General features: G+C 33.6%; 1 protein-coding gene across 1 annotated transcript; it reads right to left on the bottom strand.

Moving 5' to 3' along the window:
- Positions 1-10,989: 10,989 nt before the first annotated feature.
- Positions 10,990-13,682, bottom strand: LOC115992978 (subtilisin-like protease SBT1.5). Its single transcript, XM_031117233.1, has one exon. It carries the CDS (start codon positions 13,583-13,585, stop codon positions 11,261-11,263), a length of 2,325 nt encoding a protein of 774 aa, XP_030973093.1. The 5' UTR covers positions 13,586-13,682; the 3' UTR covers positions 10,990-11,260.
- Between the last annotated feature and the right edge of the window lie 3,793 nt (positions 13,683-17,475).

Here is a 17,475-nt window from a genome sequence, read left to right as displayed (position 1 = left end):
CTTACAGAAAGAAGAAAAGTACCCTCGGACGGGCTTTTGGTATTTGTAAGGGCACGAGTGAGTTGGGAAGGTTTGCAGGTTCAGTGTATGTGCGCTAAAAAGAAATGAATGCTAAAGTAAGATGAGTGATTGATTTGAGTGATATTTATATCAAAGAGAAAGTTACAAGCAGGAAAATTCCCACCCAGGTTTTAGCAAAGCCCCCAGCCGTTAGATCCGCATCGCACTATAGAATGTGGGGGACATGGAGACATAAAAATTTAATGAGAGAGAGTCTCAAGTGCCGAAGCGTCAAAAGCGGGTCTTGAGAAGTTAAAAAGGGCATCTGTACCATCAGAGGTGATGTAAAATGGGCGCGGAGGAACCATCATTACATCGAAATCCTCCTTTCTTCCCGAGGAGCCAAAAAGAAGAATCTTGAGGGGCTATTGTAGGGGTATTGGGCCTAGGAGCTCATTATCTTTGTATATATTTGGCCTGGGGCCTAATCCGAGGACGAAAGTACATCTGAGAAGGAATAAACGTTGTCAAAGGAGTCCATGTTAGTAGAAGAAAAAGCTAGTTTTGGTTATAAGGGCCTAGGAGGTTGTGCCAAAGATGAATACCTCCTCGGCTAACCAAAGCCGAGGTCTGAAGAGATGGTCTGCCATTCAGGAGAATGTTCCAGGAAATTCTGTTGATACGGATAAGCATTACGGAATCATAGGACAGGGGGGAGTCCTAAAATATCTAAGAAGAAAGCTGTTACCACCCCATTGAATGCTCTGCAGCTAACCCTCTAGCCGCATTAATGTGGAAGTGATACATGAACAGTGGTTTTCAGCCTTACAGCTTATACACAAAGACTTCAGGAAAGTGCTGATGGGACAAGTAGGGGTGTGCATGGGTCGGGTTGGGTCGGGTTGAGGGGATTTTTTGACCCAACCCACCATGGTGGGTCAAAAAAAATTCAACCCAACCCAACCCATCACATAAGTCCAACCCAACCCACATTGGTTGGGTTGGGTCGGGTTGAACCCATGGGTTTGACAAATTTTTATTATTATTATTATTAAATTGAGTAGAAAAAAAAATTAATATATTAAAAAAACCTAAAGATTAGTATCAATGTAACTCCTTAAAGGTAAACAATACTAATAACTAAACAACAATAGTAATTTATTAGGATTTTTGTGAACTAATTGGCTTTTATATAAGATAGGAAGAACTGACTATTTAAAAAAATTTATTAATTATATAATATATTATATATATATATATTAAATTAGTATTAGTAGGAGGAACTGAGGAAATGCTGCTCTATAGCTGGTTTTTTTTAAAAAATTATTAAATATAATATAATATAATATATATATATATATATATATATATAAGTGCCCTATAATTGATTCAAAAAAATTATTAAATATAAAATATATTTTAAATATGGGTGGGTCGGGTTGGGTTTGGCGGGTTTGTAATTTTATGACCCAAACCCAACCCGACCCACCATAAAAAAAATTTTTATAACCCAACCCAACCCACCAAGCCTAAAAAACCGACCCAACCCAGCGGGTCGGGTTGGGTTGGGTTGGGTTTGACGGGTCGGTGGGTTTTGTGCACACCCCTAGGGACAAGTATCAACACCAACCATCTGGCCTGCACGTGGAGGGTAGAAATGAAAGGGGAAGATAGTATAAAAAAAGAAGGAGGCAATGAGAGAGGGAGATCGAGAAATTAAGAGAAAAACACTATAGCAATCAAGAACTAAATTTATAGTCAAACTTGTGAGAAATATATAAGAACTGATCTCCTTAGATTGTGCCAATGACGATTTTCGTTAGTTTAAATAAATCTATCTTCCTGTTCTTATCATTTGAGTCCACTTTATTTGTTGTTCAACTCATTTTAACTCAGTTTTCCAATCCACTCTCTACAAATTCATTGTTTTGGGCTTTTTGAGCTTAAGTTCATCCATCTTTTGGGCTAGAGACTCAAATCTGGTCCTTACATACATGATGAGCTCTATTCCCTTATCATTATCCACAAAAATAGAGTAATCGAGAGAGTTTACATGTTACTTTTTGTAAATATTTTTTTTTTAAATCTCAAAAATAGAAATGGTCTCCCAAACAATTATTTTTTGTTTTTAATATTTTGAAAATTGTACTTAAAAGTGGGAGGCAAACACGTAAAATATAAAAATTATTATCTGAAAACTAGTTTCAAGTTCAATTTTTTGGAAATTGTTTTTATATTGTTTAAAAAAAAAAAAACTTTCTACCAATCAGGCCCTAAAGTGAACTAATTTTGTTCTAAAAATATATCAATAACTAATCTTAAATCTCCTTCAATATATTGTATGCATATTTTTATTATGAGTACAGACAAAAATCTTGTCATACTCTTAATATTCTACTTTATGCTCCATTAAATGTAGCATACCATGTGTCTTATTTTATTTTATTTTATTTTTATCATTTTAAACTTTAGTTGTTTTCTAAGGAGGAAAAAATGAATATATGACAAATCATGATTGATGGAAAATAAAGTAAAATATTCAAATGAGACCTAGGATCAACAAAAGATGAATACTGTTTATAAGGTTTAGACTTTCAAAGAGGAACTTTTGGGACATCTTGAAATGAAATAGGAATTCAACAATTTGAGCCAGATTAAGTATCTCTTTTTTCTTAAATAATTTTTTTTCCCCCATAAAATCCTGTTATAAAAGAAACGGCATATTAGGATTCCCATAAAGATTGGATTGCCCTTTCAAATCTTGCCTTGTACTATATATATGTAATCCAAGCATAGGACCACATGGATTCCTCTCTCACAATATGAGTATCTTATTGAATTTTCATGCAGAATGCATTTCATCAAGCGGAATGATGTCAAAATTTACAGGTTGGTAGCTTGGTGATGAAATCATGAAAATGATGGTACCTTTGTTGCTAAGAGATTGTAGTGTTATCCTCTCTTAATTGTATATACTTACTCGGGCAGCTGGACTCCTCTGTTCACTACAGTAGTGTTATCCTCTCTTGTCTTTTGCAATTCAACATTTTCCTCCTAATTTTATTCTAAGCTAACTTTCCATCTTTTTATTAATAATGTATTGTAAGCAACTTAAGATTAATGCTATAAACATAATATTTTTTATAACTTATTAAGAATTTAAGGTGATTAGTTATTATTGATTTTCATATAAGTTCATTTCTGAGTCATTTATAACACTTTTTTGTATATTATTAACAACTTATCATTTCAACGGCCGTGAAAAAATTGTATTTAGTAAATTAGTTGTTAATTAACACCCAAAAAGAAGGGCCAGAAGTGTTATCAAAATTAGTATTCGGAAGTATATGGGAGAATAAGACAAACATGGTCATGGTGAGGTTTAGGTGGCCTATATTTGTGGAAATTAATCTAAACACAATTTGTTGCCACATATATATTGATTCGTAGCAGCATAAATATAATCAATAATCAGTGCAGTAATCTGTCGTTTCAGACATGTTAAATGTACAACTATTAGAAGCTCCGTGAAGCTTTATTGGGGATTTGATTGATATTTGATAGTACTAGTAGTAGCTTTGCCTTTAATTTGGGAATGGAAAGTCTAGCATTGTTGAACTTTGAAATGACATGGTAAGATTCTGAAGATAAATCTTGACGAAATTTAGCTCTTAAAGTGGCCTACACAAAATTGACATTGGAATAGGAGTGTACATTCGAATTAGCGCGTCGAATTTGTATCGTGTCGAAGTAGGGGTATTCGATTAAATAGCTCAATTCGAATTCGACCTATTTAATAATTGTGTCATGATCCTTCATCTCTAACCTTATCTGTTAATAAGGCGGATTGACCTGACCCAACCAACTTGATACGCATAATAAACGGGTTGTGTTGGGTTAATGCAACTATAACACGACCCATTTCAACCTACTTAATATTGAATATAATATTTATCTAGAAATACTTTGTATTTTTTTTTATATCCCAAAAGTAGTGCATACATCTCAAGTCTTTAACCTATTTCAATTTCTAATTATATCATTTGTAAGTTTTTGTAATTACTTGCCTTTCTTTTTAAGTTTAAAATATAGGTTGGATATAAAAGTTATTTGACAAATCTAGAATAAAATGAATATTTATTTGTTATATGAGTTAAACGGGTTACTTTAAATGTGTCATTTTTGGTTGACACGAATAAATTGATGCGTTAAACGTGTCTATTATGAGTCACGTGAGTTGACTTGCTTGTAACACGTTTTTTATCGTGTCATATTCACATGTTAGGTCGAACATTGACGACGCTTACATTGGAACCATATCGTAATTATTTTGGGTGAGAATATGAATATATATCTTTGTCATTTATTTTGAGATAATGCTCCTGTTGCTCAACTGTTCTGAAAATAACTGACTAGGTTTGAAACCTAGGCTGGCCCATTTTTTGTTAATATGCTTTAGAAAAGCCTGTTTGCTAACCCACATTAAAATGGGTAACTAAACTTGAAACTTCTGAGAAAGTTGTAGTGGATGTTTCAACTTACAAGGCCTGTTGTTACTGCAATTGGGCCTATGGTCCTGGTTGCGAAGCTTTGCTGGAGAGTGCATGGATCTGGACTACTGTACCCATAATAAACATCCAATGCTCTATATCCAGAGGTTATCAGGTTGGGCACCAAATATAGAAGTTCCAAATAAATTCACTAATGATTATAAAAAAAAGTGATTTTTTTTTTTGAGAAAGTAAAAAAAAGTGATGTTAGTATCGCTAGTAGGTGAAAGCAAATATAAACTTGGTAACTCACTTCTTGTAAAAAAAACGTTACGAAATTTAATTATGTTTGTAGCATTACTCAATAAATAAATATTTGAAAAAAATTTCAAGAACCATATTTAAAACTTGCTAAAATGTAAGCTTTTGATTGAGAAAACGTTAATTTTACATAAATTCATCAATGGTACTATTTTTATTATACATCAATTACAATAGATCATATCAATAGTAATAGATCACATCAATAGTTGTGGCAAAGTCTAAAAGTCTATGGCATTAGAATTATTGAATGAGAAATGATAAAGCAGTGTGAGGAACCATTAATTAACCTGAATGTATACTCTTATTATGTAAGGCTATAAGTCTATAACTTATGTTATGACAATTTGACACACTAACAATAGAGTGCATGTTTAGTATGTGGGACTTTTTGAATGCACAATTTATTGTTTATAGTACGAGTTTTAATACATAAAGTAATAATTTATCAACTCATAGTCTATATTAACATGCATTTTCTACTCTGAAAATAATAATAATAATAATAATAATAACTAACAGCATTTCTGGTTTATAAATAAAATGAAAAAAAGAAACAGCATTTCATTTCATATAATATTTATACATGTATAGAGCAATTCAATATAATATTTAAGTTTTCTCAAAAAAAAAAAAAAAGATATAATATTTAAGTTTGCCTTTTGGTTTGATAGGCCCCTTGACTTGGCCAAGTTAGTTTAATTTATTAACTTTAGTTTTATATTTTTGGCTTTAGCTGCTATATGCTATTTTTGGATCAGGATCTCATCCAAATTATTCTCATTCATTTCACATTTTTTTTTTTTTAACTTCTTCACTTGTTTACTTTGTTTTTATAAAATTCAAAAGCTAGATTGTAAGTTTCTTTTTCTAACTTTCAGTCTCAACCATAAATAACAATTGCACACGATTTGCTAGATCTCAATCCATGTTTGTTATCCTCTTTAATTTGTTTAGTTGCAACAATTGGAAAATCTTGATAATTCAATTCAAAAAGTGCTTCAGAATTAGGGTTTCATTATTTATTTAATGATCTTTAATTTAAAAGGAAAAAGAAAAAGAAAAAAGCCCTAACTTTGAATTTGAGTTGAAAATTTTCACTACCTACTCTTTTATAGATTGGCCCATCAATTTTCATAATTGGGGACTCTTACGTATTGTGAACTTGTGAAACGTCTACTTGATCCCACAAAGTTTCTTAAGATTCTAGAGGATGATTCCCACAAATTCACTTTATTCTCCTTCATTCTCTTTGATAGTATATGGAGAATCCGAAATCTAACATACCTAATCCAAAAAAGGCAATAGAATTTGCAACATTGTTCTTTAGCTCCTCCATATAGTATAGTAATTATTATGTCTATTATTAGATCTATTTTGAGATCCCTTTCTTGCTGGGATTTAGGCCCATAATATTATGAGCTAGGCTGCTCATTGTATTTGCAATTATTCTTAATTATTATAAATAAAAAGGTTGAAAATATTCATTTTTATACTATAATTTATTGAGCTCTAGATGATGTCAAATGTTGAAGACACTCCACTCTATTGACATCATATTGAAAGACATAAATTTATACATCGCAAGGTGCCTGTAAATAACTTTTTTGAAAATTTTCCAACAAATTTTTTTTTTTTACAGCTCTATCTCATTTTTTCAATTTTATAAGTATCGTTTGGTGTCTTTTTTTACTTTTTCTGACATTTTATTTATTTATTTATTTTTGCACCTTAACCAGCATCGGTTGATACTTGTTAACATTTCCCATTTATATAATAGATCATCCTTTTAACATAATGCATTAGATAACAATTTTTTTTTGTTTTTTGTTTTTTGTTTTTTTTTTTTACAATTTTATCTTATTTTTTCAACTTTATAAGTATCGTTTGGTGTCTTTTTTGACTTTTTCTAACATTTTTTTTATTTTTTTTTTGCACCTTAACTAGCATCGGTCGATACTTGTTAACATTTCTCATTTATATAATGGATCATCCTTTTAACATAATGCATTAAATAATACCTGAACGGCTGAACTTTTATCGTAAGAAACATCAAATGTTTATAGGCATACTAATTATATCTAGCCTTAGTATATGGAATAAAATGGGATAGATTTGAATATAAGTTTCCAGCATACTAATCATATCTAATGTGGAATAAGATGGAATAGATTTGAATTTAAATTGCCACTCTAAACTTCACATCAACATCAAAACTCAAAAGGTTTTGTCCACCTATTTTGTTTCTTTTGAGTGTACATAATTCTTTGGCAAAAATGCCCAACTAGTCAAATTACAGCTATAAGGGTAGCTTCTAATTTGAGAGAAAAAACAGTGGCTTTGCATGATCTATTATTAGGTTGAGTTTGGGTTCTGACCAATCACTCCAAAGAGCTTGAGCAGAGCGGTGAGCACCATAGGTCTAGGCAGACCTTAGATACATAATGTAATTAGAAAAATACAATTATATATAAAGAAAAGTGAGACTTGATCCCACAAAGTTTCTTAAGATTCCAGAGGATGATTCCCACAAATTCACTTTATTCTCCTTCATTCTCTTTGATAGTATACGGAGAATCCGAAATCTAACATACCTAATCCAAAAAAGGCAAAAGAATTTGCAACATTGTTCTTTAGCTCCTCCAGATAGTATAGTAATTATAATGTCTATTATTAGATCTATTTTGAGATCCCTTTCTTGCTGGGATTTAGGCCTATAATATTATGAGCTAGGCTGCTCATTGTATCTGCAATTATTCTTAATTATTATAAATAAAAAAGGTTGAAAATATTCATTTTTATACTATAATTTATTGAGCTCTAGATGATGTCAAACATTGAAGACACTCCACTCTATTGACATCATATTGAAAGACATAAATTTATATAGGGTAATATTAACAGGCACCGTAAGGTGCCTGTTAATAACTTTTTTGAAATTTTTCTAACAATTTTTTTTTTGTTTTGTTTTTTTTACAGTTTTATCTCATTTTTTCAATTTTATAAGTATCGTTTGGTGTCTTTTTTGACTTTTTCTGACATTTTATTTATTTATTTATTTTTGCACCTTAACCAGCATCGGTCAATACTTGTTAACATTTCCCATTTATATAAAGGATCATCCTTTTAACATAATGCATTAGATAAAAATTTTTATTTATTTATTTTTATAGTTTTATCTCATTTTTTCAACTTTATAAGTATCGTTTGGTGTTTTTTTTTGACTTTTTCTGACATTTAATTTTTCTTTTTTTGGCACCTTAACCAGCATCGGTCTATACTTGTTAACATTTCCCATTTATATAATGGATCATCCTTTTAACATGATGCATTAAATAATACCTGAACGACTAAACTTTTATCGTAAGAAACATCAAATGTTTATAGGCATACTAATTATATCTAGCCTTAGTATATGGAATAAAATGGGATAGATTTGAATATAAATTTCCAGCATACTAATCATATCTAATGTGGAATAAGATGGAATAGATTTGAATTTAAATTGCCACTCTAAACTTCACATCAACATCAAAACTCAAAAGGTTTTGTCCCCCTATTTTGTTTCTTTTGAGTGTACATAATTCTTTGGCAAAAATGCCCAACTAGTCAAATTACAGCTATAAGGGTAGCTTCTAATTTGAGAGAAAAAATAGTGGCTTTGCATGATCTATTATTAGGCTAAGTTTAGGTTCTGACCAATCACTCCAAAGAGCTTGAGCAGAGCTGTGAGCACCATAGGTCTAGGCTGACCTTGGATACATAATGTAATTAGAAAAATACAATTATATATAAAGAAAAGTGAGACTTGATCCCACAAAGTTTCTTAAGATTCTAGAGGATGATTCCCACAAATTCATTTTATTCTCCTTCATTCTCTTTGATAGTATACGGAGAATCCGAAATCTAACATACCTAATCCAAAAAAGGCAATAGAATTTGCAACATTGTTCTTTAGCTCCTCCAAATGGTATAGTAATTATAATGTCTATTATTAGATCTATTTTGAGATCCCTTTCTTGTTTGGATTTAGGCCCATAATATTACCAGCTAGGCTGCTCATTGTATCTGGGATGGGCCTTGACCATCTCCTCACTTATTAATTATATCTTTTGTCCTAAAGATAGAGATGAGTTTGGGCTTTCTTGAATGCAATTATTCGTAATTATTATAAATAAAAAAGTTGAAAATATTAATTTTTATACTATAATTTATTGAGCTCTAGATGATGTCAAATGTTGAAGACACTCCACTCTATTGGCATTATATTGAAAGACATAAATTTATATAAGGTTGTGTTAACAGGCACGACAAGGTGTCTGTTAATAACTTTTTTGAAATTTTTCTGATAATTTTTTTTACCCCTGTATTTCATTTTTTCAACTTTATAAGTATCATTTGGTGTTTTTTATTTTTTATTTTATTTTTTTGACATTTAAAAAAAAAAAAAAAAACTTTTTTGCACCTTAACCAGCATCGGTCGATGCTTGTTAACATTTCCCATTTATATAATGGATCATCCTTTTAAGATAATGCCTGAATGGCTGAATTTTTATTGTAAGAAATATCAAATGTTTATAGGCATGCTAATTATATCTAGCCTTACTATATGGAATAAAATGTGATAGATTTGAATTTAAATTTCCAGCATACTAATTATATCTAATGCGGAATAAGATGGAATAGATTTGAATTTAAATTGCCAACTCTACACTTCACATCAACATCAAAACTCAAAAGGTTTTGTCCACCCATTTTGTTTCTTTTGAGTGTACATAATTCTTTGGCAAAAATGCTCAACTAGTCAAATTACAGCTATAAGGGTAGCTTCTAATTTGTGAGAAAAAACAGTGGCTTTGCATGATCTATTATTAGGCTGAGTTTGGGTTCTGACCAATCACTCCAAAGAGCTTGAGCAGAGCTGTGAGCACCATAGTTCTAGGCAGACCTTGGATACATAATGTAATTAGAAAAATACAATTATATATAAAGAAAAGTGAGACTCTAAAAAATTATACATTAACCACAAAAAGTTAATGAACTAACGGGAAAAAACTAATCCAAACGCACTTAGTGTTCAAATATTAGATTGCCATTGAATCAAAATTCAAAGCATGAGGTCTTCCTGCCCTATAGAGTTTAAGCAAAAAGAAAAAGACTTTTCTCGTACAGCATAAGAAGGAGACACCATGATTGACGAAGCAAATAGAACAACAAAAGCCAGCTGAAACCGTGTTAACATGGCCCATGGATGTAAAGTAATTTCTCAACAAGGAGTCCTTTCCAGCTAAGTTTGCTTTATTTAACGGATGAATAACAAACATCATCGATTAAGTTCCCACTTAAAAGCAGACAGCCCCATGAAGTGAAGCCATTGATTGTGCTCCACTCGGGTTTTAATCAATAGCATTTATTATGCAGCATATTTTAGTTATAGAATTAAATAACTGGTTAGGATAAACATGCATATTAAGTAAATTCAAATGAGTAATAAGTTCATTTTGTGTCCCAAGAGAGTTGGGGTTCAATGTGACCACACACACACACACATACATGCACAATGTAGTTGATGGCTCCAGCCTCCAGCTATGTTCACTGCAGCTTCTAACAAAGCCTATCTCCATTCTCTTCTGGATGTTTGATATACAAACCAAAGCCTATCTCCATTCTCTTCTGGATGTTTGATATACAAACCTGCAGTATCTCTCTGCTCAAATATACAAATGTGATCATCCCAAGTGGGATTTGAAGCTTGATTCAATGAACTGAAAGTTCTTTAAATATTTTGTCCTATTTTCCCGAGAAAAAAGTAATGATTTCTTGACCACCCGGTTGTTGAGTGTTGACACTAAATAAATATCCCGGTCCTGAGTCAAAAGCAACACACATGCGAAATACTACCAAATAAACAATTGCTATGCCCATTTATTACTGCCATCAGGTAAACCCCACATGATTTTTGTCCGAATGATTGTCATTATCATGATGTCTTTGTTGTTAGGCTGTGAGCTTGTATGCTAGATACCTTGACTTTAAAATTACATCTACAAGGGGTCCGGCTTTCTCTTTTGCACATGCAATTACCAAAATCTTTGACTAAGCAGACAATAGAACAAGTTATGAGATCCCTGCAATATATGATTTGAAAGGAAAAGAGATCTTTTGATTATCACACAGCATTTTACATTCATTCTTTTTTTTTTTTGATGGAAAGCATTTTACATTCATTCTTGATTGTTAATCTTACAGAAACAAGGATACAAATCTATTGTGCATTACAAAACCAACCCACCAGTTTTCTGAAATAGAAAACATTACAAAAGAGGAAAAAAAAAACAAAAAAACAAAAAAATAACACATCATCATGATACATATGGAGATAATTTATATAAAAATTCTATAAGGAGAGCAAAATTCCTAAACCCAAAACTCCAAAAATATAAACACTCCTAGAGAGGTTGCTGCAGTGTCACAAGTATGGGACTGGTGACAGTGTGCTTCCCATCAGACCATACAATAGAACCCCCCTTCATAGTAGAGCTTCCAGGGGAGAGCTTAATTTCCCTGGCTTGCACCCTTACAAGGAAACTCAGCTTCTGACCCACCCTCCTAAAAGCAAGCTTCTCCGGCTGCACCGTCACCATCATTCCGCTAGGCGGCCTAATTGTAACTTGGTAAACCGATTTTGGGTCCCCAACATTCGTCACTGTCCTAATAAAATGAGTAGACATCTTATGCTTCCCATATTGTTGAAACACTGCAGACAATGAAGGGTAATTCAAATTCCCAGCATGACCAGCTTTCTTTGCCCCACTACAATCTGCATTCTTCCTAGTAACCACTTGAACATTCTTAGTAGTATAATTCAAATTGCACAGAAAATCCACATAATCATACGAACTAATATCATACACTAGTCCAGGATCCATAGCCTTCTCAGGGTGGACATGACCAGCCCCATAATCCAACACACTCGAAACATTTCCAGTAGACTCATCAATCATGGTCTCACCCCTATTATCCACAGTATAAGCAGTGGTCATAAGAGCTGACCTTATTGAAGCTGGAGTCCATTCTGGGTGTGCTGCTTTCAACAGTGCTGCTAAACCAGACACATGAGGACAAGCCATTGAAGTCCCGGACAGTATATTAAACTCAGTCTTACGCTTATCCGATGGAATCCCAGATGGACCAACACTATCAGGCCAAGCTGCAAGAATATTCAACCCTGGAGCAATCACATCCGGCTTCACTATCTCCGGGGTCTCCGGATTAGTCCCTCGAGCCGAAAACGATGCCACCACAGGTGCAGGCCTGACTCCAAGCCTAGTTCCTTTGAATACAATAGTCGCCACCGGCTTCTTCGCCTGCGTAAGGTAATTCCTAATCGCATCACCGCCGGCTGCACCCACCGCCGTCGCGGGCAACACGTGGCAATCAGCCACCAATCCTTCACCATCAAATACCGCATTTGCTAAAACCATTCCAGCCCCTCCAGCTTTCTTCACAACCTCGCCTTTTGCAGTCCTTGAATTGATGCCTCTATCACATAACACGATTTTTCCTTTTACGAAATTGGGGTCCAATGAACCTTCCAAACACAAAGACGACGAGTACCCATCACCGCCATTGCCTGTCTGAGAACTCCCACCGTACACTAACGGGTACATCCGACCCGGAACCAAATTCGGCCCGCCGTAAATACTCATACCCGGAATGATTTTCTCATTCCCAAGCTTCACATCCGCCGGGAAATCTCTATCAATCGTTCCAGCACCGACTGTGGTAACCCACGGAGCCACATTCGTCACCGTGAGAGCTCCGGGGCCGCCATTTCCGGCGGAAGCAGATACAAAGATCCCCGCATCAGCAGCAGCAAAAGCTCCGATAGCTATTGCATCGAGATGGTAAGGCACAACAACGCCACCAACGCTAAGTGATATGACATCGACGCCGTCAGCTACGGCGGCGTCGAAGGCGGCGAGAATGTCGGAATCGTAACAGCCAGAGTTCCAGCAAACTTTGTAAGCAGCTAAACGGGCCTTCGGAGCCATCCCGGCGGCCACACCACGAGCATAGCCTAAAGTTGACGCCGGAAAAACGTATCTTCCGGCGGCGATGGAGGCAGTATGGGTCCCATGACCATCAGTGTCTTTTGGAGACTTGGTTTCGACGGTTTCGTTGATTTTACCGTTGGTGGCTTCGTAGCCTTGAGAGAAAAACTTCGCTCCGATGAGCTTTTTGTTGCAAGAAGAAGGTGGGAAATCTGAGCTGGCGACGCAGTGGCCCTTCCATTTGGTGGGTACGGGACCGAGGTCTTCGTCGTTGAAGCTCTTGTGGTTGGGAGTAATGCCGGTGTCGATGACGGCGATGACGAGGTCGGAGCCAAAGTCGGACTCTTTGAGGAGGCCGGAGTTGCCGGAGGTTTTGAGGCCGAGGAATTGAGGGGAGCGAGTGGTGTGGAGGTGGCGGAGAGTGTCGGGGAGGAGAGAGAGGATGTGGGGGTGGGAGCTGAGGGAGGCTGCTTGGGATGGAGAGAGCGTGGCGGAGAAGCCGTGGAAGATGGTGGAGTAGGTGTGGAGAATGGTGGAGGTTGTGGTGGTGTTGGTGGAGAGAAGAGAAGAGTACCAGTTAGTGTGAGTGGGGAAGATGGTGGGTTTGGAGTCTGGGTTGACTAGGATGATGAAGGTTTTGGGTTTGGAAGTGGGTGTGGGTGTGGAGGTGGTGAGGGTGAGTGTGAGAAGGAGGAGAAAGAAGGTGAGAGAAGGGGCCATTTTCGGGAGTGTGTGTGAGTGAGAGAGTGTGAATGGTTTGGCAGTGAAGGAAGTTTAAAAAGAATGGAGAGGGAGAGGGAGGGAGAGTGTGTGAATTGTGATGGTATGGGAATAGTATGGTAGCAGGAGTAGAGAATCTAGAGATACTGTGAGAGAGAGTCCAGTGTGTGGCCCATGTGGGTGAGGGGAAAATGATAGTACTATCAACTATGGTACTAGCAGAATTCAGCAGAGGTTAAAGACCAAAAGACAGAAATTAGCATTTTTTTTTATAAATAGTTTCAATTTATGATTCTGCTCTTGAGGAGAGCTTAATATTATCGAATTAAGATATTAATTAATTTTTAACTATAAAAGATTTTATTAGTAGCATTTTGTTATTACTACAAAAATGACTTTTTTTTTTTTGAAAAACATAAAAATGACTTATAAATTATAATGAGTGTGATTAGGGGTAATAAATAAACTAACCTTAGTTGTCAGTTAGTTATAAGTCGTTGTCCGTCTCATCATAAGTGACTTTGGGTCCTAGTCACCATTAGTATTGGAGAAGGTTGCGTTTAAGGATTATCTTGTCGAGTGAGAAATTACTGAATCATAAACTAAAAAAATATTGTAATTAGTATTTTCTTTTTTTGTAAGTGACACATAAGTTTTTTTTTTTTTTTTTGGATTGTTGAGTGAAAATTAAGTTTATAAGCTTATATGATATATAATTAAAATTTGTAATATTCTTACTATTAAAATGATAATAAATATAAGGGTATAACATTTTTCACCATATGCAGTAATTAGTAAATAATTAATTTACAAGATTTCTGTCAAAATATTTTCTCCATGATATTACTCTTGAATTGGGGGTAGGGTACTATTGTGTAAAGCGTGGAAGGAATAGAGTGAAGGGCAGAGAGAGACAGAGACAAGTGAGGTATATTGACAGTGGTACAAGTGGGCTAGTAGGTGTGAGTGTGAAATTAGGTGGGGTTTGTCTGTGTTGTGGTAGACGTAGAGTGTTGTTGATTTGGGAGGAATCTATGTGAAATTATTTTGTTCTTTCAATTAGAGTACTGAGATTTCTCTTCTTTGGGCAATGGAAATTTGAATTGGTGGGGTTGAGTATTTTGTATCTTTTGTTAGTTTCTTCATTAAATTAATAATAATTCTGCTTTTGTCGCATAGTGTTTGATAGGAATGTTGCTGATATAAAAACAGTATTTTTTTTTTTTTTTCCTTTTTCTAAAAAGGAGATAAAAGCCTGGCTCTATTTGCTTTGATCCTTTTCATTTGATTAGAAATTTTTTTCTTTTTATCTTTATCTTGTAATAATTGGGAAAATCCAAATTATACGGGGATAAGTGTCATTGAATCACTTTGATTAACACCCTAATATAAGTTTGTAAGAAAAAGTTTAGTTTCAAGTGGTATTTGCATTAAAATTGTAGGTTTGTTGATTAGTTCATGTTAATTAGCTTCTTATGACCCTATTTATCATTCAGCTCACAGTAATCATGATACACCAAATATTATAATGATATTATCAATATTTGTTCATAACTTTTCATCATGTAAATACATGAACACCATCATAAGGAAATGTTTGTATTGAAGTATTATTCTAAAGTAACACTGATCATATCATGATCATCTCCTTTTCTATTGTGGGTTTCTTTTTTTTTTCAAAATATATTGAAAAGCTAGAAATATTTTCTTTATATTTTCAGTATTTAACTGTGTATATAATACAATGTCCTTTAAAATTTTAAATAATATAACACTAATTATATCTTTATGTTTGTGATTTAAACACTAATTACATTTTTATGTTTATAATATTTAAATGGAATAATAAAATGTAACTATTTTGAATAAATAAAATTATTTTCCAAATAAATTATGTAACTCTTTCTCAAAAAAAAAAAAATGTAACGTTTAACTAAGGTTCCGATTCATCTTTCTAAAATAAATAAAATATCTTTATTTAATGACCGTTGAATTTATTTGGACTTGGTTACGTTGATTCAAAAGGTCATAAATTCCTTGAACATCTCACCATGGGATCCTTGGTTTGACCCAAGGCCCATAATGGCGAGAAAATAATCATTTGAGAAATGAGAACATAATATTGACTTTCTTCTTACCTATTTCTTTTTAGATGTAATCTTTTCTTATTTCAAAGAAAAAAATAGCCTCCAATAAGCATATAATATTATATAGTTGAGAAAATTTCCTCTCACAAGTCACAACAGGAGATACAATGAATCGAGTCTGTGAGACCAAAAACAAAATGGTATCTATCTATGTGTAGACAATCATCCAAACTAATTAACATGCACTATAAAATATTTTTGTCCTATATAGGAACCGAAGAGACCAAAACAATATTTTTTTTCTAATCAGGAATCACCATGGATCTTAAGTCAAAGGATTCATTAGATCCATTGGTCGAGCCAATAGTTTGAAGGCCGAGCTTTGGGCAGTCATGGATGGCTTAGCTTTATTCTCATCTCTTGGGTTCTTGCGGTTGGCCCTATTTTGATTAGAGATTCTTCGGGGTCCTTTTGTTACAGACTCTGTTCGGACCTAGCTGCCTTGGCTGCTGGGTTGCTTGCTATTTAATTTTTTTTCCCTTTAACCAATATATATATATATATATATATATCGAATCAACGAGGAATTATTTTGTATATTCAATGCCTTTTATCTTTATTATGAACTTCAAATTAGAAAAAAGATTGTATTATTCCTAATATAATAATAAAGTTTATCTTCAAAGTAGTAGTTTAGAGATAAATTCTACAAACTTTTGGTATATTTTTATATTGAGTGTGAATTTTGAAAATCTAACAATTAGATTACATGTTCTTATTATATCTTTTATACTTGCAAAATTTCAAGAAGATTAAAGATCCAAAACTATATCATTAAATAAATGTTAAAATTTCAAGTTTTGTGATCTAAAGTTGTGTATAAAAAATAAGTTCATTGATCGAATATTAAATAACATCTGATTTGAACAAAATTTGATGTGTATGTTAAAAATATAAAAAAAAATATATAAAATTCACACCAATATATATATATATATATATATGAAAAGTTTGGAGAGTTTAACTTTGTTTCCAATGCAATAAACAATTTCACTGCATATATAACGCCCTCAAATTTAATGAAAAAAATTAATTATAAATTGTCTCGAACCTTCATGCGGATTGACTTCAGTTGGCACATAAGTTTTCTTTAATTAATTTAACCTTTTAGGTAATACTAAAAAGTAAAAAACTATGACTATATATAGCCTAATCTACAACTAAAGCTAGAGTGGTATGTAAAGAATTAGCCAAATTGGTCAATGTCGACAGGGACGGTAGTAAAAAGTAAAAAGAAGAAAGAGAAACTAGTAGTAAAATTAAAAGTGGGATTTGGTATTGAAAATTGCAACAGTTTTTCAATTCTTTTTTTAAAGAGAAATTTGATGTTAATTTGTGTCGGGGACTTGTCATCATCATCTGCAGCTCTCTCAAGTGTTTAAAGGCTGATTTTGCACACACGTGTCAACATGTTTTTACGGCCTTTTAATTTGCTAAAAATAAAGCTAGTGGGTTTTGCTTGCTGATTTGATTTGTACATGGCTTTTTCATACACATATATCTATTGTCGAGGTAGGTACATGGACAATTGATATGTAAGACACGTGGGGTTGCATAACTTTGTTCTTTGTATATCAAAATTATAAAAAAAAACACACTGTTTTTCATGCACAATATCCCACCGTAAAAGTCAGGGATATTCCCATATTCTAATGTAGCTATCACTATTATTAATTTACTACCATTTTAATTAAAGATGTCATTTTGGTGCAGCCTGTGCCTCTCGTGAATAAAATTAGTACC

This window comes from Quercus lobata, chromosome 5, assembly GCF_001633185.2.
Source record: "Quercus lobata isolate SW786 chromosome 5, ValleyOak3.0 Primary Assembly, whole genome shotgun sequence".
Taxonomy (NCBI): domain Eukaryota; kingdom Viridiplantae; phylum Streptophyta; class Magnoliopsida; order Fagales; family Fagaceae; genus Quercus; species Quercus lobata.
The sequence above is the reverse complement of the archived record's forward strand: the minus strand, read 5'-3'. Positions and strand labels throughout refer to the sequence as shown.

Coding starts and splice junctions, on each gene's coding strand:
- LOC115992978 (XM_031117233.1), bottom strand. CDS start 13,585: ATGGCCCCTTCTCTCACCTTCTTTCTCCTCCTTCTCACACTCACCCTC.